At 41.3% G+C, this 27,391-nt stretch overlaps 1 protein-coding gene across 2 annotated transcripts; it reads left to right on the forward strand.

The window, feature by feature from the left end:
* Fam161a (FAM161 centrosomal protein A) lies at positions 1-26,662 on the forward strand. 2 transcript variants are annotated; one of them, XM_048352845.1, is made up of 7 exons: positions 1-281; positions 14,556-14,788; positions 16,859-18,019; positions 18,606-18,773; positions 20,091-20,190; positions 25,896-26,050; positions 26,510-26,662. In XM_048352845.1, exons 1-7 carry the CDS (start codon positions 90-92, stop codon positions 26,634-26,636), a joined length of 2,136 nt encoding a protein of 711 aa, XP_048208802.1. In that variant the 5' UTR covers positions 1-89; the 3' UTR covers positions 26,637-26,662. The 2 variants fall into 2 exon arrangements, with proteins under 2 accessions (XP_048208802.1, XP_048208803.1); XM_048352846.1 differs by lacking the exon at positions 18,606-18,773.
* The last annotated feature ends 729 nt before the right edge of the window (positions 26,663-27,391 follow it).

A 27,391-nucleotide genomic window follows, 5' to 3' on the forward strand; every position in this document is an offset into this window, starting at 1 on the left:
CCCCCGCTGGGACTGTGGGTCGCTGGAGGCGGCGCCAACTTCACTCGCCCCGGGCCGGCGCGGGCGCTCAGGTCCCGGAGGCGGGGCTGATGGCCGCCTCGCACCCAACAGCGCGGCTGGCGGCCGCCAGTATTCACATCCCGACAAACACGACCACCGGAGCGCGGGCCTCCCCGTACGAACGCCAAGACCCCAGACAGGTTCTGGTGGCTTCTGCCGCCGCCGCCGCCGCCTTGGCGGAGGACGAGGAGGAAAGAGTGGTGCAGCCTGCGCGGGCGTCGGTAACGTAGGAGCGGGACGTGGGCGGGGGCTGGGCGAGAGTTGCGGCGGTCCCGCTCCCACCGGGCAGAGCCGAGGCTCTGCCGGTACAGAGCCTTCCCACCACGCCAGAACGAGGCGATGAAGTCTTTTTACCAATGGTACTGTACAGTTTTTCTGGCGCGCATTTTGCGTGTGCGCGTGCGCGTGCGCGCGGGGCCCGGGCCTAGTTCCTGGGCCGTTTTGCTTAAGGCTGGCGCTCTACTGCTTGAGATGCAGTTTTACTTCCAGCTTTGGAGTGGTTAATTGGAGATGAGCGTTTCATGGACTTTTCTGCCGGGGCTGGCTTCGAACCACCATCCACATATCTCAGGTTCCTGAGTAGTTAGGATTACAAGCGTGAGCACGCCTTGGAGCGCAGTTTCATAATTTTCTAGTAAACTGACAGGATCATAACTTTACCACCTACTCTCCAGCAACAGAAATCTTCCTAGTTCCTTTTGTAACGTGAGGAAAACTGATGTACCCTGCAGAGAATAACTCATAAAATCAGGTGAATCAGTTCTATCTTCTGTTTTATCAGTGAGGTCTTGGTTATTACCTAAGGATATTCAAATGTGTCCTGGACACCTGTCAAGATGGAGGGCAGAGTCTGCCATCTGCTCTACTTCCTCAATTAAAAGATGGGAACCATGAGTTTTTAACTGTCTGCAGACATAAACTTCCTTACCCCAAGCTAGTTCCTTAATGCCATATGTTCAAAGCTTCTCAAATAAAAAGCATATAGTCCAGGGCTAAAATGTTTTGAAATTCTAGTCTCTACGATCTATACTAAAACCACTAGTGACATAACCTTTAAGGCCAGTATTTCATCAGCAGACAACTTGAAATTATGCAAGATAAGGCAGATTGTGATTCTGAATGTGAGTCAGGGTCAGAATCCTAGGACCAGTTGCATATACTATAAAGCTGCCATTCAGCACATTTGCTGTAGGTATCAAAGGAGGTAGGATATTTTAATAGGGAAGGATTTGGAGTCCTGGATTTGAAACTCATTGTTACTTGCTAGGTGTTACTTGATATCAGGAGATAACGTGCTTATATCTATGTCCTTATCTATAAAGAAATAGATGTTTTTCTTTTCTGCCTCCGCTGTTAACAAAAAACAAACTAGTGTATCATATTTAAAGAGCAAGTTATAAAATTAGTAATGCTTACAACTACCAATGGGGCTGTCATTTGAGCAGCTCTTATAATCTACTTTGGCTTGCAGTGGTAAAGGAGTCAGTCATTAGTATAGCTAGAATTATACTTCCACAATGCCCTGTTAAACTGTGGATTTATATTGTAAAATGTGATTATCTTAGGACAGATCAATTTATACAATGAGCTAGTTTCAATAAGATAAGATTCTAAAAAGAAAAGGCAGCAACAGCTAAATCTTAAAACTTTTGCATTATTCTGAGACTACCATACAGGAAAGATCCTAAAGTAAACCAGGGTAAACTCCCACAGTGGGCCTGACAACTAGGATGGAGGGAAAAGCACCAAGAAAGCGGAAAAGAGTGCAGAGCCTCATAGACTGGATTGTGGTCCACTGACAGATCTTGATGGATCTTGTGGATCTGTTTTTTTTTGTTTTTTTTGTTTGTTTGTTTTCATTCCCCCCCCCATTATTGTCAAAGTAAAGTACAGAGGGGTTACAGTTTTATATATAAGACAGTAAGTACATTTCTTTTTTTTTTTTTTTTTTTTTTTTTTGGCCAGTCCTGGGCCTTGGACTCAGGGCCTGAGCACTGTCCCTGGCCTCTTCTTGCTCAAGGCTAGTACTCTGCCACTTGAGCCACAGCGCCCCCTCTGGCCGTTTTCCATATATGTGGTGCTGGGGAATCGAACTGAGAGCTTTCACTAGGCCATACTCCCAGCCCTAAGTAAGTACATTTCTTGTTCAATGTTACCTCCTCCCTCATTTTCCCCCGTCCCCCTCCCCCGTGGATCTGTTTTGATTTTATTTTTCTTCCAGTATTAGGATTTGAACTCAGAGCCTGATGCATACAAGGCAGGTTCTACTACTTGAGCCATAATTCCAACTCAGTCTATCTTGAATTTTTAAAGGTTAATTTGCTTCAATAGTAAACTCATAACTGCACACCAGTGGTTCATGTTTCTAATCCCAGCTACTCTCCAGAAGTCAGACCTGGAGGATTGGGGTTTGAAGCCATTTTGGGCTAAAAGTCCAAGAGACTCCCATCTCCAATGAACATAATGCCAGACTGAAGGTGTGGATCAAGTGGTAGAGTGCCAGTGTGAGCAAGAAAACCTAGCAAAAGTGGAGTACCTGAGTTGAAACCCTGGTACTGGGGGAAAAATACACACATACATACATAGATAGAATGCTAGTATGATCAAGAAAGCCTAGCAAGAACGGGAGAACCTGAGTTTAAGCCCTAATACTAGCATAAATAAATAATATATGAAATACATATGTAATTATATATATAATATATATCAGTAAATTCAGATCCTATGTCCACACAAGATTCATTATAGATTCAGCTATCACAATTGGCCTCTTTTGGTCCTTTAATTTTGTCAAAAACCACCACAGGGATAATACAATGTATTAAATATGCAAAGTCTTACCTACATATTTTGATTACAGAAATTAGTAAACTACTTGAGAGGCCAAGGTGAGAGGATCATTTGAGCCTAGGAGTTCAAACATTCCAATGTTGCAATGGGCAGCACTGAAGGACCTCATCTCTTAGAAAAAAAAAATTTAGTTGTGACATATGAGCCTTAGATTCTCTTTGAATACCTTCTCCGGGAAAGACTGTGGTATGGTGTTACCCACTTGTAATCTCAGCCCCTTGGGAAGATGAGGCAGGAGGATTGAGAGTTTGAAGCGAGTGAGACTACTTAGTGAGACCCAGTTTCCAAAAAAAAAACCAACCCATCTTGCTGGTTCTCACTCCCTTCCCTGTGGTAGCCAGTGGTTCTCTCTCTCTCTCTCTCTCTCTCTCTGTGTGTGTGTGTGTGTGTGTGTGTGTGTGTGTGTGTGTGTGTTCCAGTCCTAGGGCTTGAACTCAGGGCCTGGGCACTGTCCTTGATCCTCTTCATGCTCAAGGCTAGTGCTCTTCCATGCAAACCATAGCTCCACTTCCAGCTTTTTCTGAGAAGTTTATTGGATATAAGAGTTTCATGGAGGGGCTGGGGATATGGCCTAGTGGCAAGAGTGCCTGCCTCATATACATGAGGCCCTGGGTTCGATTCCCCAGCACCACATATACAGAAAATGGCCAGAAGTGGCACTGTGGCTCAAGTGGCAGAGTGCTAGCCTTGAGCAAAGAAGTCAGGGACAGTGCTCAGGCCCTAAGTCCAAGCCCCAGAACTAGCCAAAAAAAACCAAACAAACAAACAAAAAGAGTCTCATGGACTTTCCTGCCCTGGCTGGCTTTGAGCCAGGATCCTCAGATCTCAGTCTCCTGAGTATCTAGGATTACAGACAGCCCCCTGCACCTGAGTAACCACTGTTTTGAAGTTATTATATAGACTAGTATTTTTTTTCTATTACCCTCGTATGTAATATTTTACTACATAAGGATAGTTTTCTGTTTTTCCTTATTTTCTTTTTTCTCTTTCTATTGAGGTTTACTAATGGTAGTACATGTAGATCTGATTCATTCCTACAAATCCTTTCCAAGGAAAAGGGAAATTTTAATAAAAGTTCTAGAGTTGCAGATGAGCCTTTTAGATGGCAATGTAATTTTTTTTAGGTGCCGATTCTGGAAAACAACAGGTGCTGGAAGGATTCATTACCTAAGTGGGTCAAACCAATCTTAGGAAGATTATCCTCTTATTCATTGGCACATTTAGTGTTCCACAAAAAGCTGAACAAGTACACAGCCCATGTTAACTGATGCACTAAGTGTTCTTGGGGTAGGGTCAATAAAAATGAGATTAGGATTGGAAATCATTTTTTTAAGTCTTTCACATGTTTTAGGCAAAATCCTGTGAGATGAATTAGTCTGAGAAGTTGACTTGTGTTAAAGTAATAAGCTAACAGTGGGATGATGCTGAATGAGGGTCAGTGCCTAAATGCATATTGTCCAACCTGCCACTCTCTCCAGAAACCACTCATCCTTTTCAAATAGATTTTATATCCCAAATCAGTTGATCCTTTTTGGGTAAATGCTTAAGACCTTCTCATAAGAGATATTCTGAAACAATCAATGAGAATGCATCGATGTGTTTTAACCTACATCTTCTTAATATGAATGAATACAAGCCTTTTAAAAAAAATGTTTATTGTTTGTTTTTTGGTAATTCTAGGATTTTAAGTTTGGGTTTCATACTTGCTAGGCAGGTGCCTTGCCACCAAGCCAGGCATCAGCCCAAATCCAAGCCTTTGGAACCATATTTATTTCTTTACATGATTCAGTCATTTTTTAAGAGAATAACTACTCTCCTTTCAGTGGAAACTTGCTCTTTTCTTTCCTATTTTTCTGTGCTGGTACTGTGGCTTGAACTCAGGGTCTGGGCCCTGTCAGATCTCAGCCTCCTGAGTAGCTTGATTATAGACATGAGTGTTCAGAGTCAGGCTAACACTTGCAGTTTTTTAAACTGTACATTCGTTCACTCAACAAATGTTTACTGAACATCTGCCCTGGACTGGATATTTGCCAGACACTGGCAACACAAAACTGAATAAGACAGAGAAATGCTAGCTTTTGTAATGCTTGCTTTCCATAGGGATGCAAATTAAAAAGGATACCTCAAGGATTATTTGGTGACTAAGGGCTTCTGGAAAACTTGAAGCAGAAAGGTAGGGCTCACAGTGAATGTGTATAGGGTACAATTTTAACTAGGGTAGTCATTGTTATATTTCTTTTTTTTTTTCAGGGCAGCAACTTATATTTAGAAGGTCAGAATCACTATAATATCAGTTTCACTTGAAACCAATTTTGTTTCAAAAGACTTTTTTTGTAATTTATTAATTAAACAAAAATTTTTGACAAGGTGTGCAAAAAGGGTACAGTTACATAGTAGGGCAATGTGTACATTTCATGTGATTTTTTTTTTTTTTTTGGCCAGTCCTGGGCCTTGGACTCAGGGCCTGAGCACTGTCCCTGGCTTCATTTTGCTCAAGGCTAGCACTCTGCCACTTGAGCCACAGCGCCACTTCTGGCCGTTTTCTGTATATGTGGTGCTGGGGAATCGAACCCCGGGCCTCATGTATACAAGGCAAGCTCTCTTGCCACTAGGCCATATCCCCAGCCCCGCTTGTGATATCTTACACCCTGTTTTTCTTTCCCTTCCCTAGGTCAGGTAGACATATATACAATACACAATGTACCAAGAACATATACAGTAGCCACGTAGCCAAGCCCAAGAAAATTCGCCTAGGGCTTTAAATGTAAAGTCGACATTAGACAATATGTCGACAGTAGTCTTATATGAATGTACATACATAGCTTTTGAGCTATTGTATTCCACTGAGATGTCAATTTTTGACCTTTATATGTTGAGTAGTTGTTTGGTTTTAGTTACATAATGTTGGGTCGCTGCCCCAATCCTATGGGAAATACCATTTGACAAGCAGTTTTTGGTTTCACAGACCTGGTCTCTACTGTCTCTCCGTCACCCCATCTTAACAGTCATGTATCAGGGAGATCATGCCCCTTTGTTTTCTGTGTTCTAGGCTTGTCTCGCTCAACATTATTTGTTCGAGTTCTGACCATTTCCCTGCGAATAACAATATTTCACCATTGCTAATCGCTATGTAGTATTCCATTGTGTATAGGTACCATATTTATTGGATCCATTCATCTGTGGAGGGGCATCTGGGTTGTTTCCATATATTGGCTATTGTGAATTGTGCCGCGATAAACATGGAAGTACAAATGTCTTGATATCTTGGGACCTGCTGTGCATGCTAGATGCCTAGGAGTGGTATGGCTGGATCATAGGGTATGTCTATATGGAGCTTTTTGAGAAACCTCCATACTGTTCTCCAAAGTGGTTGTACAAATTTGCACTCCCACCAACAATGGAGAAGGGTTCCTCTTTCCCTGCACCCCCTCCAACATTTGTTGTTGCCTGACTTCAGAGAATAGGCCATTCTAACTGGAGTGAGGTGGTATCTCAGGGTTGTTTTTTTTGTTTGTTTTTTGGCCAGTCCTGGGGCTTGGACTCAGGGCCTGAGCACTGTCCCTGGCTTCTTTTTGCTCAAGGCTAGCACTCTGCCACTTGAGCCACAGTGCCACTTCTGGCCATTTTCTGTATATGTGGTGCTGGGGAATTGAACCTAGGGCCTCATGTATACGAGGCAAGCACTCTTCCCACTAGGCCACATCCCCAGCCCCTCGGGGTTGTTTTTATTTCCATTTCCTTTACTACCAGGGATGTTGCACATTTCCTCATATGTTTCTTTGCCATTTTTATCTCTTCTTGTGAAGTCTCTCTTTAGCTCCTTTGCCCATTTCCTAATTGGTTTATTGGGCTTGGAGGGGCTTAGTTTTTTGAGTTCTCTGTAGGAGACAGATATTGGGCCTTTGTCTGTTGCTGTGCTGGTAAAGATCCTTTCCCATATGGTTGGCTGTCTTTCAGTTTTGGTGGCTATGTCCTTAGCTGTGCAGAAACTTTTTAATTTGTAGTAGTCCCATTTGTTGAGTCTCTCCCCTATTTGTTGTGCCCCTGGGACTATATTCAGGAAGTTCCTTCCTGTGCCTATAAGTTCTAGCATCTTTCCTACTCTGTCCTTCAGTAGTTTCAAGGATTCAGGTCTGATATTGAAGTCCTTGGTCCATTTTGAGTTGATCTTGGTGCATGGTGATAGGCTTGGGTCTACTTTGAGTTTTCTGCATATGGCTGCCCAGTTCTCCCAGCACCAATAGTTAAAGAGGCTATGTTTATTCCATTGTATGTCTTTAGCTCCTTTGTCATATATCAGCTGACTGTAAGAGTGCGGATTTATTTCTGGATCTTCAATTCTGATCCATTAGTCTTCCGATCTGTTTTTATACCAATACCAGGCTGTTTTTGTTATGATGGCCCTATAGTAGAGCTTGAAGTCTGGTATTGTGATACCTCCTGCACTGCTTTTTTTGCCTAGAATTGCTTTGGCTATTCTAGGTCTTTTGCTGTTCTATATGAATTTATGGATTGCTTTCTCTATTTCAGTGAAGAATGTAACTGGGATTTTGATAGGGATTGCATTGAATTTGTATAACAATTTGGGCAATATGGCCATTTTCACTATATTGATTCTTCCTACCCATGAGCATGGGAGGTCTTTCCATCTCCTTGTGTCTTCTTTGATTCCCTTATTAGATTTTTATAGTTCTCATTAAATAGGTCCGTCACGTCCTTGGTTAAGTTGATCCCTAGGTACTTTATTCTTTCTTTGGCTACTGTAAATGGAATTGTTTCCATAATTTCCTTTTCTGTTTGTACATTGCTGGTGTACAGAAAAGCTGCTCATTTTTTTGGGTTGATTTTCTATCCTGCTTGCTACTTTGCCAAAATGGTTTATTAGGTGTAGGAGTTTGGGGACTGAGTTTTTTGGGTCCTTCAGATACAAGATCATGTCGTCTGCAAATAGGGATAGTTTGATTTCTTCCTTGCCAATGTGAATCCCTTTGATGTCCTCCTCTTGCCTTATTTCTATGGCTAGGGATTCCAGCACTATGTTGAAAAGAAGTGGGGAGAGTGGGCATCCTTGTCTTGTTCCTGAGTTTAGGGGGAATGATTTAAGTTTCTCTCCATTTAATATGATGTTAGCAGTTGGTCTGCTGTATATGGATTTTATTGTTTTGAGGAATGTTCCATGTATTCCTGTTCTCTCCAGAGCTTTTAATAAGTATGGATGTTGTATTTTGTCAAAGGCTTTTTGGGCATCGACTGAGATAATGTAATTCTTAATTTTAGATCTGTTTATGTGGTGAATTACGTTGATTGATTTACGGATGTTGACCCATCCTTGTGACTGTGGGATGAAGCCTACTTGGTCATGATCCATAATTTTCTTGATCAGTTTCTGGATCCTGTTAGCTAATATTTTATTGAGGAGCTTTGCGTCTGTATTCATTAGTGATATTGGTCTGTAGTTCTCTTTTTTTGTTGGGTCTTTGCCTGGTTTGGGAATGAGTATGATATTGGCTTCGTAGAATGAGTTTGGGATTTCTCCGTCTCTTTCTATTTCGCGGAAGAGTTTGAGGAGTATTGGTATTAGCTCATCACTAAAGGTTTTGTAGAATTCGTTGGTGAATCCATCTGGGCCTGGGCTTTTCTTTGTTGGGAGGTTCTTGATTACCTCCTGTATCTCGCTGTAAGTTATTGGTTTATTTAGTTGATTTATTTCTTCTTGGTTCAGTTTGGGCAGTTTATACTTCTCTAAGAATTGATCCATTTCTGTAAAATTATTGTTTTTTAGTGAGTAGAGGTTGTGGAAATGGTTCGTTATGATTGTTTGAATATTATGTGTACTTGTTGTAATATTTCTGGTGGAGTCCCTGATTTTCCGTATATGAGTCTCTTCTTTTTTTTGTAAATCTTGCGTGGGGTCTGTCAATTTTATTTATTTTCTCAAAGAACCAGCTTTTAGTCTTATTTATTTGTTGAATGGTCTTTCCATTTTCAATCAGATTTATCTCTTCTTTAATCTTTGTGATCTCCATCCTAGTCATTTTAGGTGTGATGATTTCTTGTTTCTCCAGTTGTTTTAATTTCATCGTGAGGTTATTCACCTGCTCTGCTTCCATTCTTTTAATGTGAGTGCTGAGGACAATGATCTTGCCCCTCAGTACTGCCTTAGCTGTGTCCCATAGGTTTCTCATTGTCATTGTGGTTTATGCATTCGTTGATTTCATCTGTAATTTGGTCTGTGGCCCAAGTGTTGGATAACAGTGTGGGGTTTAGCCTCCAAGAATGTGTATAGCCTCTGTGGCAACCATTGTTATTGAGGGTTACCTTTAATCCACTATGGTCAGATATAATACATGGGATGATGTCAATACTTTTGTATTTGCTGAGGTTCCTTGTGTGGGCTATGACATGGTCTATTTTGGAATATGATCCATGGACTGCTGAAAAGAAGGTGTATTGGGTCTCTGTAGGGTGGAAGATTGTGTATAGATCTGTTGGATCCATTTGGGAAATGGTGTTACTTAGGTCCTTATCTCCCTTGCTAATCCTCTGGGTGTTGAATCTGTCTCTTGGAGAGAATGGGGTATTAAAGTCACCCACTATGATTGTGTTTGGGTCTATCTTGTTCTGTAGTTCTGTGAGAATTTGCTCGACATATGTAGGGCCTCTTTTGTTCGGTGAGTATACATTTATCACCGTGATGTCTTGATTCTGGAGTTTTCCTTGCATTAAAATGTAGTGACCTTCTTTGTCTTTTTGAGTTGATTTTAATGAGAAGTCCAGCTTGTCTGAGATCAGGATGGCTACTCCTGCCGTTTTGGTAGGTGCATTTGCTTGGCAGATCTTGCTCCATCCTTTCATTCGGAGCCTGTTTTTGTCCCTTGTTGTAAGGTGGGTCTCTTGTAGACAACAGATGCCAACTTTTTGTTTGCAGATCCATTCTGCCAGTCGGCTCCTCTTTATCGGAGAGTTTATACCGTTTATATTCAAAGAGATTAAGGATAAGAGTGTTTTTTCTCCTTCCATTGTCTTGTTGGGCTGTTTTTCCTCTTTTTTTTTTCTTGTCTTTAATGAGCTGCTCTTTCTGTTGGTCTCTGGCTATTGTAGTTTCTTTCTGTTTCTGTCTGTGTGTCCTGTACGATTTCTGTTCGGTGGGATTCCCCTCTTAGAATTCGCTGTAGGGCTGGTTTTTTATTCACATACTCCTTTAGATCCTCTTTGCTATGGAAAGATCTGGTTTTCCCCTCGAATATGAACTCCAGCTTTGCTGGAGTTGGCAATTGTTGGCCTGTAGAACTTGGATGGCGTTCTTCCATTCTCTTCACGCATGGTAGGTTTGTGTGGAGAGGTCTGCTGTTATTCATATCCTCTTCCCATTGTAATAAATTTCTTTCTTTGCTTTGGCTGCATTCAAAATTTGCTCTTTATTCTTGAGATCTGAAGTCTTGAATATTATGTGCCTTGGCCTGGCTTTTCTGGGGTCTGGTCTGCTAGGTGTCCTATAGGCTTCAGTTACCTGGATGGGGTCCCTTGTGAGATTGAGGAAGTTTTCTACAATAACTTTATTGAAAATATGTTGAAGCCCTCTGTTCTGGTATTCGGCTCCTTCTTCTATTCCAATTATGTGTAGATTATATCTCTTGTCTTTGTCCACTAGGTCCTGGATTAGTCTGCCCTGGAGCTTTACCGTTTCTTGGAGTGTGGTAATTTTCTGGTTCTTATCGGCTGCATCATCGTCCAAGGGAGAGATTCTGAATTCAATATGGCCAATTCTTTGTGCTGTGGATTCAATTGCGGAGTTTATGGATGTCAAAGAGCTACTTATGGTTGTCAGATCAGCTCTGATCGTGGAAATTTCTTCCTTTAAAGAGTTGTATTTTATATCTATTTTTTCATGCATTTCACTTCTCAGGATGTTAAGGTCTTCTTTAACAGAGGTTTGCACTGTATTCATTTTTACTTCCATTTCTTTCGTGGCTTCCTGGATGTCCTTCGAGACTTCCACTCTAAACTCCTGGAATTGTTTTCTGATTTTGTTTCTGAGGCTTTCCATCATTTCTGCTATCATAGCCTCAGTTGATTTTTTTTATTCTCCATCTCCTCTTCAGTCATGCTGCTTTTTGGAGCTGGCGAGTTGGCTTGCCCTTTGATGTAATTTGTTATATTTCTTTGTGATTTGCGCATCTGATGATCTGTGGGTGGCTTCCCTGGTTTGGCTTTGTGCTGGTTCCCGCTGGTCCGTCAGTGGGAAACTTGTGTCCTGGCTCTGGGTTTGAGTTTGGCTGTTCAACCTTACTGCCCAATGGGTGAGCATGACCATCCTGGTTGTTGCCGGGAGTGGTCACCCTCCCTGTACTTGGGGGTGGGTAAGTTCTGTGTCTTTGTCTGCGGAGATAGTGTCCTGCCGCTGTGTTGTGCTGACCCTAGCGTGCCCCTGGTGGGGGTTTGCTGGTCGCTGATTCAGTGTGGCATGGAAGCTTTTCTCTTCTTTGGTTCTTTTTTTCCACTCTGTATCTTGGTCAGAGGAGCTCACCTCTCAGGCGGTTCGTTCTCCTGTGTGGATTGCTCTGGGGTTGGTGTTGTTGAGGGGTGACCCACCCACTTGTGTGAAATGCCCCAAACTGAGTGGGCGCTGCCACTGGGGGGGCTCTGCCCTGTTGTATGGGTGCACCTATCAGAGCAGACTCTGCTGCCAGGGGGCCCTGCCTACCTGTCCAACGTGCACCTACCACAGCGGGCGCTGCTGCTGGGGGGTCCTGCCCACTTGTGCAGGGTACGCCTACCAGAGCGAAGCCCCGGGTTGTTCGGGTTGTTTGTGCCCTCTGTGAGTTTGCTGTGGGGGACGGTATGTGTGGGTCCCAGTGGGATCAAGTGTCTGGGAGCGGGTTAGAGCGCACAGATTGCGCCTCCGCTGCGAGGGGCGCGTGTGATCAGGCCCAGGTGTCCCTGCTTGGCTGGTATTGCCCACCAGCGCGCGTGTGACTTTTGTTGAAAAAGTCCATGAGGCCCAGGTGCCTCAGGTGGGGCTTCCAATGTCTACTGGTCCCCAGGCCCCTGTTGGGAAGGGGGCGGGGCCAGTGTGGCCAGTTCAGGCTCCTCTGCAGCCTTGGCGCTGATCCACCCCTCCCCTGCTAGCTCCTGTGTCCTCCCAGAGTCTGAAGGGACCTTTTGCGGCCTGATTTGGGGGTTCTTTGTTCCCTCGGGGTGGGGAGGGGGAGGGAGGGAGTTCTAGCTTCTTTGTAGGGTTTGGGTCTCCCGTTGGGGGAGGGGGTAATGGGGAACTTACTGGTCCTGGATTGTGTGTGTGTGTCCCGCGCTCCTGTTGGCCCCTCGGGGGTGGGGTGCTGGGGTGTGGCGATCAGTCGTTTGGTGGTAGCAGCCCCAGCTCTCCCCTTCTGCCCCGCTCGTTTCCCCTGCCACTCACGTCCAATCACGGCCGTATATCCGATCCCGGACATGCGGTCCCGAAGTTCCCGTCACCACCATCTGTCTCGATCGGTCGAGCTCCCCCTGGGGTCTGTGGAGTCCTGTTGTCGGACTCTGTGCTCCTGGCTTGACCTTTTGGCAGTCGGTTTGTTGTTCGCTGGGTCCCCTTTCCCAGCCTGGCCCTGTTGGGGCCAGGGTCGGCGGGCCGGAGATTTTCCGGCTCTGTGAAGGTTATAGGCTCTTCTTTTTTTGTTCTTTTTCATTTCCTGTGTTTCTGTATTGCTTCTGGCTGCTGGTTTTGCTGGGTTCTTAATGGGGTGTTGGGTGCTGGAGTTCCCACTCGCTATTCAGTTGGAGCGAGTTGGGGTGCCTCCCTACTGTGGCGGCGCCATCTTCTCTTGTTATATTTCCACTTATACTCTAATCCATCTCACCCCTTTCTACCACTCTCCTCCCCTTATCAAAACAATTTCAATAGGTTTTCATTGATTATTTTTATAGTTGCAAATAATCTGTTTCAACTGTAAACTCTTTGTTGGCATAGAAATTCTGTGTAAGCATTAGGGGCAGCTGGTGCCAATTGCTCATGCCTGTAATCCTAGCTGCTCAAGAGGCTGAGGTCTGAGGATTATGATTTGAAGCTAGCCTGCACAAGAAAGTCCATGAGGGGAGTGGGGAATGAGGGAGGAGGTAACAAACAGTACAAGAAATGTATCCAATGCCTAATGTATGAAATTGTAACCTCTCTGTACATCAGTTTGACAATAAAAATTAAAAAAAAAGGAAAGTCCATGAGACTCTTATTTCCAATTAACCACCAAAAAACCAGAAGCAGAGGTGTGGGCCCAGTGGCAGAGTGCTAGCCTGAGCAAAAAAGCTCAGGGACAGGGCTGGGGAGTATCTCAGTGGCAAAGCTTAGGCAAGTGCAATGTCCCAGATTCAATCCCAAGTACCAAAAAGGAAAAGTGAAAAGAAAAGAAAAAAAGTTCAGCGATAGCACCAAGGTCCTAGGTTCTAGGTTCCAGCTTACGACCAGAACAAAAAAACACCCCAAAACTAAGAAAACTTGTTTTCTTCCAAGATATCACAATACTGGCTTCCCATACAGTTTTTAGCCCATTAAAAGGATGCTATATCTGTAACTTTTATATATTTGTATATATTTGACATATATACATAAACATATATGTATTTGTATCATATATGTGTGTAAATGCAATCCTAAACCAGGTACCCGTGGCTCATGCTTATATTCCTAGCTACTCAGGAGCTGAGATCTGAGGATCGGTTTGAAGCCAGCCAAGACAGGAAAGTCCCAGGCCAAAGACTCTTATCTCCAATTAACCACCAGAAAGCCAGAAATGGTGCTGTGGCTCAAAGAAGTAGGGCACTAGCTTTGAACAAAGAATAACTCAGTGACAGTGCCCAGGCCCTAAGTTCAAGCCCCATGACAAAAAAAAAAAAAAGTCCTATTATTTATGATGACTTTTCCTGTTGGAAAGGCTAGGCATATTTATTTTGTAGTGTCATGTATTACATCTGTAATTTCTAAAGCAAATACTTTTTTCATTGAATTTGTTCCAGGCAGTAGGCTAAATTTAAAACTATGGTTGGCAGTCTTTCATGCATAGTATCAGAAATAATTTCATCTGTTTGTCCAACTACTAACATATTTAAACTTTTGTATTTATACAGAAATAAGTGTTTATCTCCTTAGTTGTTTCAGTTTAAAGAACTGGAAGATATGTAAAAGGAGTGAGAGAGCAAGTCCAGCTGGACCCTTGGGGCATGGCTGTATATCTTAGCAAGCAAATATCTACAATCCACAAAGTAGATTCGGATTTTCTGGGAGTTTGCTCCTCTTGTCCTTAAAATATCCTTAGGGGAAAATGTACATAGGTTCCAAGTAGTTAACAACCTAACTAGGTGGATCTTCAAGACTAGTGTTTGGAGCCAGGAATGTGGCTTAGTGGTAGAGTGCTTGTCTAATATACATGAAGCCCTGAGTCCAATTCCTCAGTACCACATAAACAGACAAGATAGAAGTGGAACTGTGGCTCAAGTGGTAGAGCTCTAGCCTTGAGGACAAAAAAGCTCAGGGACAGTGCTCAGGCCCTGAGCTCAAGCTCTAAGGCTGGAAAAAAAAAAAAAAAGACTAGCACTTGTATTAGTATCAATTTTTTTTGAAAGTCCAAATGCCATTGAACAGTTTTTTCCCCCACCAGGCTGATTTTAACACCAACTCTTCTCGGGTGAATGATTATATAGCCTATGAAGACATTGTCAACTTTTCTGATATCTACCACTCTAATGAAGAGTATTTCAGGAAACTAGAAGAGCTGAAGGCTGCCCACATAAAAACTATGGCAAAATTAAGGAGAATGTACCAGGATAAACTAAATTTAAAGGAAGTTCAGCCAGTAATCATCAGGGAAGATTCTCCTAGTATCTCTTCCAGGTGAGTTTATATTCACTGTGATTTGTGGATGTAAAATAAAATGTCTACCTAAAAGTGTGGAATAAATGGTTTCTCTTCAGTATTGTTGCACTTTTTTTTTGCCAGTCCTGGGCCTTGGACTCAGGGCCTGAGTACTGTCCCTGGCTTTTTCTTGCTCAAGGATAGCACTCTGCCACTTGAGCCACAGCGCCACTTCTGGCCATTTTCTATATATGTGGTGCTAGGGAATCAAACCCAGGGCTTCATGTATATGAGGCAAGCACTCTTGCCACTAGGCCATATTCCCAGCCCTGTTGCGCTTTTTTTGTTGTTGCTGTTGACAATAGGGTTTGAACTCAGGGCCTTATACTTGCTAGGCAAGTGCTCTTATGGTTGATCCATACCCCTCTAGTCCTTTTTTTTTTTTTTTTTTTGCCAGTCCTGGGGTCTGGACTCAGGGTCTTGAGCACTGTCCTTGGCTTCTCTTTGCTCAAAGCTAGCATTCTACCTCTTGACCACAGCACCACTTCTGGTTTTTTCTGTTTATGTGATGCTAAGGAATTGAACCCAGGGCTTTGTGCATACTAGGCAAACACTTATAAGTTCTTTTTCAAATAAAATCTTGCATTTTTGCCCAGTTCTAGCTTGAACCAAAATCCTGTTTATGCTTCCCATATAGCTGGAATGACAGGAGTGTACCACCACACCTAGCTTTTATTGATTGATGGGGTATCACAGACTTTTTGCCTAGATCTGCCTCAGACCATCATCCTCTTAGATCTAGCTAGGAATAAAGGTGTGAGCCACTGCCCCTGTTTCTCTGTGCACTCTTAGTGCTATATAAAGGGAGGATTATATTAAAAATATTTGATGTAGCCAGATATACATACCTATAATCTAAGCACTTTGGAAGCTAAGGCAGGAAGACCATGGGTTCAGGGGCAGCCAGATTTACATAGTGAGTCCATGTATTAAAAAAAAGGGGGGGGGGCTGGGGATATGGCCTAGTGGCAAGAGTGCTTGCCTCATATACATGAAGCCCTGGGTTCGATTCCTCAGCACCACGTATGTAGAATATGGCCAGAAGTGGCGCTGTAACTCAAGTGGCAGAGTGCTAGCCTTGAGCAAAAAGAAGCCAGAGACAGTGCTCAGGCCCTGAGTCCAAGGCCCAGGACTGGCAAAAAAAAAATAAATAAATAAATAAATAAAAAGCCAGCTGCTGGTGGCTCATACCTTTAGTCCTAGCTACTCAGGATGCTGAGATCTGAGGACCTGAGAACTGCAGTTCAAAGCCAGTCCCAGCAGGAAAGTCCATAAGTCTCTTATCTCCAATTAACAACTAGTAAGCCAGAAGTGAAGCTGTGGCTCAATGGGTAGAGCACTAGCATTGAACAAAAAAGCTCAGAGACAGCACTCAGGCCCTAAATTCAATCCCCAGGACTGGCTAAAACAAAAACAAAAAGAAGTAAAGGAAGAAACAGTTGGTCATGTTGGTGAAAAGATGCAGGAAAGAATTTTCCAGGTAAGTGTCATATGTGAGTTCAGTCTAGAAGGAGAGTGATGCAGAACATAGGGAGGGAGAAGTGGTCTTCTAGGCAGCAGAGACCCTAAGTACTAAGGCATGGTAGCATAGGAAGCCATAGCGTGAGGAAGTTCACCTGCTATGTATGACTGAAGAATGGTAACTGGGAGTAGAGAGGGCTGAGAGGTAAGACTGGAAAGGGAAGCAGGGACCATTCCTAAAGGGCTATGTAATTTAGACTTTGTAGCAAGGAAGAATCAGGGAAAACTTCAAAGCAGCGGAGTGACACGATCAGATGAATGTTTTAGGATTGTGACTTGAAAACATGGAGAACTTGATAGAGGTTAGATGCAACAGGCCTCTAATCTCAGGTTCTTTGACTCTAAAATAAAGAATCAAACCAGATCATTTATAAGCATCTTTAAGCTCTGTTGTAAATAAAAATAATTTTCACAAGCCTGCTCCAGTTCCTCTAGGTGATTATTATACCCTGAAAACATGTAGGTCTATGTTAATTTTTATGCTTGGTGAAGAAAAATTGAAAGTGTATCTTAATTCTTCTCACTTAGTTCTGCATCGGGAAAGAACTCCTATCACCCTGTGTTGTTAGTGACATCGCTCTCAGAGCCTGACTTGAGCCGGTCCTCCTCCTTATTATATACTTCTTCCTCTGAAGAGGAGCCGCCAAAGCTAGAAAAAGAGCTTTCCAAGAAAACCAAAATGACCTATGCCAAGGAGCTCATCAACAACATGTGGACAGACTTCTCTGTTGAAGATTACTTGAAGTGTGATACTTCTGACTTCACAGCAGTTGAAAAAACAAAGAAGAAACGGAAAGAATGGGTGCCCACAGTTACTGTGCCTGTGCCTTTTCAAATGACGATTAGAGAACAGAAGAAAAAAGAAGAGGCCAAGAAGGTTATGTCAGATAATGAAATGCATAAACCAATCAAGACACAAGATGATGATTCTGAGTGTAAGAAGAAATTCCGAGCCAATCCTCTTCCTTCATATGTCCTCCTCCCCCGTTATCAAGATATGGTCAAGCAAAATGAGGAAAGGAGGAGGGCAATGAAAGAGAAAAACAAAGAAGCTCTTTTGGCTTTACAAAAGCCATTTAAGTTTATTGCAAGGGAGGAACAGAAGCGAGCAGCCAAGGAAAAGCAGCTGAGAGACTTATTTAAGTCTAAAAAGAAAACAAGCCGGTTTAAAGCCAGACCCATACCTCTATCTATTTATGGTTATATTTCACCTACTAGTGATAAATTAAAAGAAGAAGACCTCTATAAAAACCTTAGGATACTGAGAGCCCAAGAATTTTTAGAGGCTTTGTCTGCCCTGTCTTGTAGGTCCACTTGCAGACGTTTCAGGAACCTCAAGAATCCTGAGCAGGCTGGAAAGTTAAGGCATAAATCCAGGGGGAGATGCCAGGTTCCTGATTCCAATGACTCCCCTCTGAAATATAAAGAATTCTCAGAACGCAGGTTTCCAAAGTTCTCAACAGTTTATAAACGATTTGACCTTCAGACATCTTCAAGTGACTCTGCTAAAAGAGACAAAATTTTGGCAGACATTAGAGCAGATGAAGAAAACTTGAAAGAAACACGTTGGCCTTATCTGTCTCCAAGGTGTAAATCACCAGTAAAAAATGCAAATGCAAGGCCCCCACTTTATACATTCAGCCCTCCAAAACACACAGTATCTTCAAGAGGACGGGAGCAGGCCACAAGGTAATGACTAGTACCAACTAGCTCTAGATTGCTAAAATCCTATATGCAGCTCTGCTGATTTTATCTTGGTGAATTTGAAAATATTAAGAAATTATTACTGTATCTGTAGGATATTTTACTGTATAATATAATACATTTTGCTAAGGGTGTTCTAAGAAATGAATGTATTTTATAGTTTGCATTTGGGGGGACAGAAAAGGTTACATTTAGTTTTTTGTTTTTTTTTTTTCCAGTCCTGGGCCTTGGACTCAGTGCCTGAGCACTGTCCCTGGCTTCTTTTTGCTCAAGGCTAGTGCTCTGCCACTTGAGCCACAGCGCCACTGCTTCTGGCCGTTTTCTATATATGTGGTCCTGGGGAATCGAACCCAGGGCTTCATGTATACGAGGCAAGCACTCTTGCCACTAGGCCATATTCCCAGCCCCTACATTTAGTTTTTGATTGGATTTCCAGTTTACAAGTCAGATTCCTCTAAGAAGGTTTTTCAACCTTTTTTTTTTCAACCTTTGAACTATTCCACAATAAATCTTTGATAAACAACATTTTCCTTGGCTTAAAGTGAATTAAGCCCTAGTTTGTTGCCCTCAGGAGATCACTTGAGGAAAAGAAAATGTTGGAAGAAGAGAGAAAACGGATCCTAACTAAACAGAAGCAAAGAATGAAAGAATTGCAGAAACTCCTGACAACCCGGGTTAAGGCTTATGACTCTCACCAAAGTTTAGCTCAGATGTCTAAATCCAAAGTAAAACACCTCAGGTATTATGAAAGAATCCTGAATCTTCAGAGCATTGATTTCCAAGCTTTTTTTTTTTTTTTTAAATCAAGAAAAGAGCAACTGGAGATAAAGCTAGTGCTCTACCGCTTGAGCCACAGCACTACTTTCCCTTCACTTCCCCTCCCCCCCCGCCCTTTCCCTCTTCCCTCCTCCCTGCACTCCCTCCCTCTCATTTTTCTTTCTTTTTGCGGCAGGATCTCATTAGATTGCCCAGGCTGGCCTCAAATTCAGAATCCTCCTACCTCAGCCTCACTAGTGCTTATGTGTTGTTTAGTGGTACACGTTGCATTTCATTGTATTTTCAATATAAAATAATAAAACATCCACAGAATCTGTAGAACCCTTTCAGAATATTAGAATTAATGTGAAACAAAGTTTGAAAACCAGTGTCTAGATGTTTCACTTGAAAGTGTTCATATTAATGTCAGAAAATATATCCCCAAATCTGAGTAAGATAACTTATTAATTTATTATAATATTAAATGACATATATTTGGTTCTTATGACTCTAATTATATATGCTATTATCTATGTTATGTCATATATCAGTTATCTTTTAATGAGTATTCCTTTTAATGCAGTATAATCCACTGAAATAACTTAATTTGATGAACTTGAGCCAAAAATTTGTTAGATATAGTATTTACCATAGGAAATAAACTAGTTTTTCATAACGCTAGCTTGCAGATAATTAAGTATAATTATCACTTTAAAGCATATATTTCCTTATCTTTCTTTTTTTTATCTTGATTGCTTTACTAATCTTATATAGAGAAAAACTTATTAAATTCGCTACAGGATCTAGCCCAAAGAACTACACAAATGGTAAATTTATGTATTTTGGTTGCTAGTCCTCTATGTATGCTAATATATATGCTAATTACCATGCTCCCTATTTCTCCTTGACCTGCTCCCATCTAATTAATTTTGCCAACTAACCTTTAAGAGATCTCGGGGAAAAATAAGATCTTGCTCTTATTTTCTGAGTAAATGGAAATACAATTTGGATCAAATTTTCTTACAAATGAGACAAGAGGGAAGTCATTCTTCTAGTTGAAGTCCCTTTGTTCATTATACCTTGAAGATTTTGAGAGTCAAAGTATGTAGACTGTTCCAGGGCCACACAATATGTGCTCTCAGAACCTTGGAACTTTATTCTCTATTCCATGAGAATTTATCATCTAGAAAAGGAACTGAGCTAAATTCACAATTTCTGATTTGTCATCTACACGTTATATATGTAAATTATTTTTTCTTAGGTGTCTTTTTAAAATTCTATTCCTTTTATTTGATTTTAGAAAGAGTGAAAAGGAAAGGATGAAAGAATACCGACAAGAACTAGAAGAAAGAGAAGAAAAATTAAAACAGAGGCCATTACTGTTTGAAAGAGTTGCTCAGGTTGTGTTTGTTGGAATATAAGAGCTATTGTCAGCCTTTTAAAAAAATATCTAGTTTCAAGACTAACAGCCCCCATCATTCCTCTGTATGTATTATATAATTACTGAGACACTGTTTCTGTGATAGCTCAAAGGGAGTATCTTACTGATGAGGCAGGCAATAGCTTGATAAAGAATATACTGCCAATATAATTGTCTTAGTAGCATAACATGTTTTTAATGTCTGGTTATTTTGAAGAACCACGCTGGGTCATATATTAAGGTGAGGCTTCATGATATGATTTGGAGATCTTTGCAGAATTAAAAAATGAAACAAAATGGCTAATTGAATCAGATTTATTTCTGGCAGTTTTTTTTTTTTTTTTTTTAGTGGCACTGAGGTCTGAACTTGGGGCATGTGCTCTACCACTTAAACTACACCTCTAGCCCTTTAATTATATTTCATATAAAACCTTGTACTTCTTATTGCCTAGGGCCAGTCTCAGACTGTGATCTTCCTACTTATGCTTCCTATACATATGGGATTACAGGTGCGCACTACTGTGTCCAGCTCATTTATTGAGCTAGATCGTGATAACTTTCTGATCAAGCTGGCCTTGAACTACAGTCTTCCTAGTCTTTACTTCCTGAGTAGTATATCTGGCAATTTTTTAAAAGATGAACCTATATTTCAGTCTTATCTGTAATTACTAAAAAGCTTTTTTTAATAGGAAAACCGAACTGAAGACGTCTTAGGGATAGTATATACTGATTTTTCTGTGTTCACTCAGTTTTATAAATTTGTTGTTGTTGTTGTTGATCAGGGGGCTTGAACTCAGGGCCTGGGTGCTATCCCTAAGCAATTCTGCTCAAGGCTAGCACTCTACCATTTTGAGCCACAGCACCACTTCTGGGTTTTTTGGTGGTTAATTGGGGATAAGAGTCTCAGGGACATTCCTGCCTGGGCTGGCTTTGAACCAACCACAATCCTCAGATCTCAGTCTCCTGAATAGCTAGGATTATTGGCGTGAGCCACCAGCAGGCACCCAGCTACAGTCTCTTATAAGGGAGATTTATCAACTTTGGGTCACTTTGAACTTTGATGACACTTTGGTGATACTTCTTGACAATAGACAAGAACCACTGGAGGTGACAGGAGCTGCATTGTTAATTTCAGGCCATGAAAACTGTACAGTAGACAGTTGAAGTACTTGTCTGACATGGGAGCTCAGTGATGATCGGTGACTCACTTAGGAGGATGGACATGTAGTGTGGGGGAATATACAGAGCATGGTCTCATTTAGATAAAAAAAATTTAGCATCTCATTTTCAGCTGTACAGGAAAAAAATTTAGGCTATTTTCCAGTATGTAATATAAAGTAATTGATTTTTGGTGCAAAGAAATTCTTTTTGCCTCCAAACTGAAAATTTTTTGTTTCTTCTATGCAGCTTACATTGATCTTATCCCACACAGATCCTCCTCTTGGTTTTCAACTTTGGTTGGGGTTTAATTTTTACTTCTCCTCCCAAAGGAGTTGGTCACTGAGAAACCTGCCACATTCTTTTCCTGAGTAATGCCTTCTGCTGGTGAAATGCCCCATGAAGCTCCTACTTCTTATCTACTAGTTCCAAATTGTAATAATTTGAATGAACTGGATAAGATGACGTTTGCCTGTAATCCAAGCTATTTGGGAAGCTAAAGCAGAGGATGGCTTGAGTCTAAGATTTCAAGACTCGTCTGGGCAACATAATGAGCTCTTGTCTCAAAAATATTTTTTATTAGTTTTTGGGCTTTGAAAAGCTAGGTATATCTTTATCTCATCACTCCTATTCCTCTGTCAAAATTAACCCTGGACAACAGTTGATAACCCTTGGTAACAGTCCACCATTCGTTCTCACTGTCCTAGTTTCATTTCCAATGTCTGGTATCAAGGGGTCTAGTTGTTAATCCCCAAGTGGTGCTGTAAGTCAAGGTCATGTTTAGATGAAGAAACCCAAGTTCAAAGAAGGTAAGTAACTCATTAGGCTTATAGGTAGGACTAGGGTTGGAACCCATGTTGATATACTTCCAAGCATTTAACCCTTAACTGTCCTGCTTCCTCCCAAAAGAAAATCCACAAGCCTTAGTCCAGTATGCAGACTCCTCTGTGAGCTTTGTTAACCTGTCTAGTCTGTCTCCCACTGCACTCATTTTGCCAGTATCTCCTTCCCCCATGTACACCCTTTTAATGCTACTTTCTAGATACCTCAAAGTCATTGTCTTTACTAGGTTTTAGCTCATCCACGTCTTAGTGTGCCGTCACTGTCTTGCATTGTTGCCCCAGGCACCCTTCCCTCTGTTCTTTTACTACCGTGTATATATCTGTGTTTGCCTCTGCCACAGCTTGTAGAAACTGTCTATGTACGATTCCTCCCATCTTGCCGATTCATTTTAAGAGTGGTGGCCAAGCCTAGGGTGGTGGCACCTGATGCCTAGGGCCAGTCTGACACAGTGGACATGTTACTAAGCATCTGTTGGACCAACTTGAACAATTATGATCACATTGGTCAGCCACTGACCTTTTTTTCTGGGGTGAGCCTAGGCAGGGTCTTTTATAGTAAAGAAAATAATTATATAATTGTTTTAATTGTTCCTTTTATTTCCTAGACTTTACAGTTCTTTTTCATTATAAAGTACAGAGGAGAAATATTTGTTCAAATTAGAAGTAATTATACATTATTTACCTTACATAAAATATTAAAAGGGCTGGGAATATGGCCTAGTGATAAAGTGCTTGCCTCGTATACATGAAGCCCTGGGTTCAATTCCCCAGCACCACATATATAGAAAACGGCCAGAAGTGGCGCTGTGGTTCAAGTGGCAGAGTGCTAGCCTTGAGCAAAAAGCAGCCAGGGACAGTGCTTAGGCCCTGAGCTCAAGCCCCAGGACTGGCAAAAAATATTAAACCATGTTTAAAGGCTTTACCAACACTAATTTTGAATACTTTTCTTTTGAGAGTGCTAGGGTTTGAACTCAGGGCCTCACTTGCTAGGCAGGTACTCTGCTTCTGAACCACCCCTCCAGCCTTATTTTTGTCAAGGGCGGGGAGTCTGGTTATTTTGAGATAGGATCTCATGCACTTGGACTGCAATAAGCCTGTTTTAGGCATTCTGTCCTAGCTGGGATGACAGTCACATATTACTACCACTATTGAGATGGAATCTTATGGACTTTGCTGGATGGCTGGCCTAGAACAGAAATCCTCCTATTCTCAGCCTCCCAAATACCAGGATTACAGGTGCAAGCCACTGGTGCCTGGCTGGTTACTAGTATTAACTTTTTTTAAACTATATTTATTTTAACTATACTTATTAACTATATTTAATTTCTTTCTTTAAATGAGAATGTACCATTCAGAATGCCTTCAGAGTTAGGTTTGGGCTTGCTTTATTCTCTTACATGGTCTTTGGAGCATAGTCCCCATTTCTCATTTTGCCTTTCCCTTCACCAAGGCTTATCTGTTGGTATTTAATGGCTAGTGATGTATTATTTGAGCCACACCTCTAGCCCTTCTTTTTGTTGATTATTTTGGAGATGGAGATTCTTGAACTTTTCTACCCAGCTTGGCTTGAAACCATGATCCTCTTGAGTAGCTAGGGTTACAGGGATGAGTCACTGGCACTCAGCTTCTGAATGCATTTTTCCACCATTATCAATGATAGTGCTAAATATCCATTGTAACTATTCTTTGCTATTTTGGTTTCTCCTATAGAGTACTATAGGGGGCTGGAAGAATACCGTTGGGAGTCCCTGGATTAAAAATCACATTGCAGATATCAGGCTCTGAGCCACCTTTCTTGGAGGGGTTCCAGGAGGAGGGGAGTCCTAGGGCTTAAACTCAGGGCCTAGGCTCTGTCCCTGAGCCTTTTTGCTCAAGGCTAGCACTATACTCCTTTGAGCTACAGCTCCACTTCTGATTTTCTGGTGGTTAACTGGAGATAAGAGTCTTTGAACTGTGATCCTCAGAGCTCAGCCTCCTGAGTAGCTAGAATTACAGTCATATATATATATATATATATATATATTAATATGAGGGCTAACCTGGGTGCTGACTCATATCTTTGCAGTATGGGATTCTATTGGTCCATTGAACCTGAGCCATTCCTATTCACCTTGCTTTAGATGGATACCTGAAGTGTAATACTTTGCCCTAAACTAGTTCACTTCCACTGATAGAAGCTGAAAGTTCATTAAAACCGAGTTACTAGTGTGAGTACCATCATCTTGTAGCTCCATAAAGACAACTGTAATGACTTTCAATTTGCTGCAGCTATGTTTTTTTTTTTTTTATGCTTCTAGATTGAACCCAGGGTCTTACACTTGCTAGGCAAGTTTTTTACTGAGCTACACCCTGAAGCCTAATCTGTTGCACCTCTGAAAGGATCATCGCAGCTCCACTGGCCCTCCAAGCCAGGAAGTGGCATTCCATGTCCCTTTACTTTCTTCACAAAGTAAAGACAGCAATTATTACTGATTCTTTTATTATCATTGGCAATAGACATGTTTTCTAGAGAGTAAAGCATGCTCAGCATCAGTAGCTCATGTCTGTAATTCTAGCTACTGAAAAGCATAGATTGGAAGGATCATGGTTCAAGGCCAACTGCAGCAAAAAGTTTGTGAGACTACATCTTGAGAAGTAGCTGGGTGCAGTGGCATGTATGTGTATCATGCCAGCTATGTGGAAGGATGAGACTGAAAGGATAGCAGTTTGAGATTGGCAAAAAACAAGACCCTATCTCAAGAAATAACCAGAACAAAACCAAGGGGCTGGAGGCATAGTTCAAACAGTAGAGCACCTGCCTTGCAAGCCAATGTTCTGAGTTCAAACTCCACTACCTCCAGAAAAAAAAGTAAAAAATACACAAAGCATTTATTTATACCTGTCACATGATCTTATTTTCTACTCCATTGTCAGACCCATTGTACTACTATATGTACAACTGATGTGATCTCATTTTCTTACTGATTTTCACCTGTATATTAAATACTCATAACAGTAGGTAAAACCTATGTACAGTATAAAGAATAATTACAGATTACCCCTCATGTACTACCATCTGGGGTAACAGAGCATGCCAGCATTCTAGAAGCTACCTCCTTTGTGTCGTTCTAAGACCCCCAACCTCTGTCCTAAGGTAACTGTTATTATCACATTCATGATAAACATCATCTTGTTTTTCTTTTTGTTGGTCATGAAGCTTGCTTGAACTCAAGCCCTGGATGCTATCCCTGAGCTCTTTTGCTGAAGGCTCCTGCTCTACCACTTTGAGCCACAGTGCCATGTCTGGTTTTCTGGTGGTTAATTGGAGATTAGAGTCTTTCAGACTTTCCTGCCTGGGCTGCCTTTGAACTGTGATCCTCAGATCTCAGCCTTCTAAGTAGCTAGGATTACAGATGTGAGCCACCCATGCTGGGCTTAACATTGCCTTGTTTTTCTGCATAGTTGCACCCCTACGTGTCTATCCCCAAGGTGTACAGTTTTTGTCTAGTTAATGAATTATATTAAATATGCACGTGCTTTCCTCCCTTTGCTCCATATTAAACTTGTGAGATCTTGTGTTGTGGCAGACAGTTACAGCTCATTCATTTTCATTGCTTTATTTTTCTGTTGTGGGTTTTAACCCATACACTTTTAATGGAAATTGATCATCTTTGTTCTCATCTAAAAAGGTTTGTCTTTCCTATAGAAAAATGCAAGAGTGGCAGCAGAAAAGCATTATTCTAACACCCTAAAAGCACTAGGACTATCTGATGAGTTTGTTTCAAAGAAAGGCCAAAGTGGGAAATTACTTGAGTACCTCAGCAACCAAGATATGAAGAGTTTCCCTGAAGATAAGGAAAGGTAACACATATAACATGTCTGAACAGTTTACCTTTGAAAAAATTCTTGTAAGAAAGCTTATACTTCTGGTCTGTTACTAATTAAGAAACCTTTTATCTAAGGGAATGATGTAAATTGTTATAAAATATATTGTTACCTTACTGCGTTTGACATAATAAAAATATTTCATGGTTATGAAGTTGTTTCTAGAGCAAAATAAATTAGATTTCTGACTGACATAAGTAACAGCATGCTTTCAAATGAATTGTAATGAAGTTAGTCACTCAGGTTTTAAAATAAATTATTTCTCAAAGGAATATGTAATTTTCCAATTGACACTGGCATAGTTTTCTTAATAATAAATTGAAGCTTATTCACGTGAGGAAGACTGGCTGTGCAATAGTGTACATTGCAAAGGGTTTATGTGCTTTTAAACCCAGTCATTTTTCCTTTAAAAGATTGATAAATTTCTTCCTCTAGCTTTAATGAAGAAGAAAACATAGAAGAAAGAGAGAACGAGGAAGATTATTGTATTGAAATCAACAGCCAGGATTCTTACCAGGAAAAAGATGAAGATGTTGAAGGAAGTGGAGAAGAAAACTATTGAACACTAAAACTTACTTAGCAAGCTCTCCTCGTTGTCCCTTGCTGTTTGCAGCATCAGGGTGTCCGCAGCTGCACTTGTGTTAAGAGCATCTTGAAGAACATCTCTAATAAGTACAGGGTGTCAGCAAAGATGTCAGAGCCTAAAGGGGCTGAATCCAGATGATTTGGTTAGAGCAAACTTTGCTTGTTCTGTTTTTTAAATAGCTATATGTGGTCTGTTTCCAACTATAATCTTATTTGTATTTTTTAAAGGGCTTGAGAAAAAGGTTTAAGAATCATAGTTATTGCAAACCTACTAGTTATGAAAATACAATTATATTTTGTGGGGAAAGGTGCTTAGTGTTGAGAGAGAAATATTGGCCTTTGATGATTTAAATTTTTTCTAGAAAGCATTAATAAAGATTTCTAATAATACTTTATATCCATTTTTATCTGCAATATAAACTTTTGTTTATATTGTTTTAAGTTTTTTATTTGAGCCATTAAAACTAATGTAATATAGAAAAAATTGATACTTGCAAACTTACATTAATTTCTGCACTGAAAATTTACAGTTAAATTGTCCATACTATCATCCTTTTTTGGGAAGTGTGGGGGAGCTCATCCTAGGGCTGAACTTAAAGCCTGGGCACTGTCCCTGGGCTTATTTTTGCTCAAGGCTGCCACTTGAGCCAGAGTTCCACTTCCAGCTTTTTGGTGGTTAATTGGAGATAGGAGTCTCATAGACTTTCTTGCCTGGTCTGGCTTCAAACCACA

This window comes from Perognathus longimembris, chromosome 8 (genome assembly GCF_023159225.1).
Source record: "Perognathus longimembris pacificus isolate PPM17 chromosome 8, ASM2315922v1, whole genome shotgun sequence".
Taxonomy (NCBI): domain Eukaryota; kingdom Metazoa; phylum Chordata; class Mammalia; order Rodentia; family Heteromyidae; genus Perognathus; species Perognathus longimembris.

What these genes read in the sequence shown, in the direction of transcription:
- Fam161a (XM_048352845.1), top strand. Translation starts at nt 90, where the DNA reads ATGGCCGCCTCGCACCCAACAGCGCGGCTGGCGGCCGCCAGTATTCAC. An exon ending in TCCAAAGTAAAACACCTCAG is followed by an intron (nt 18,774 to 20,090) that starts GTATTATGAAAG and finishes ATTTGATTTTAG; the next exon opens with AAAGAGTGAAAAGGAAAGGA. An exon ending in TGTTTGAAAGAGTTGCTCAG is followed by an intron (nt 20,191 to 25,895) that starts GTTGTGTTTGTT and finishes TCTTTCCTATAG; the next exon opens with AAAAATGCAAGAGTGGCAGC.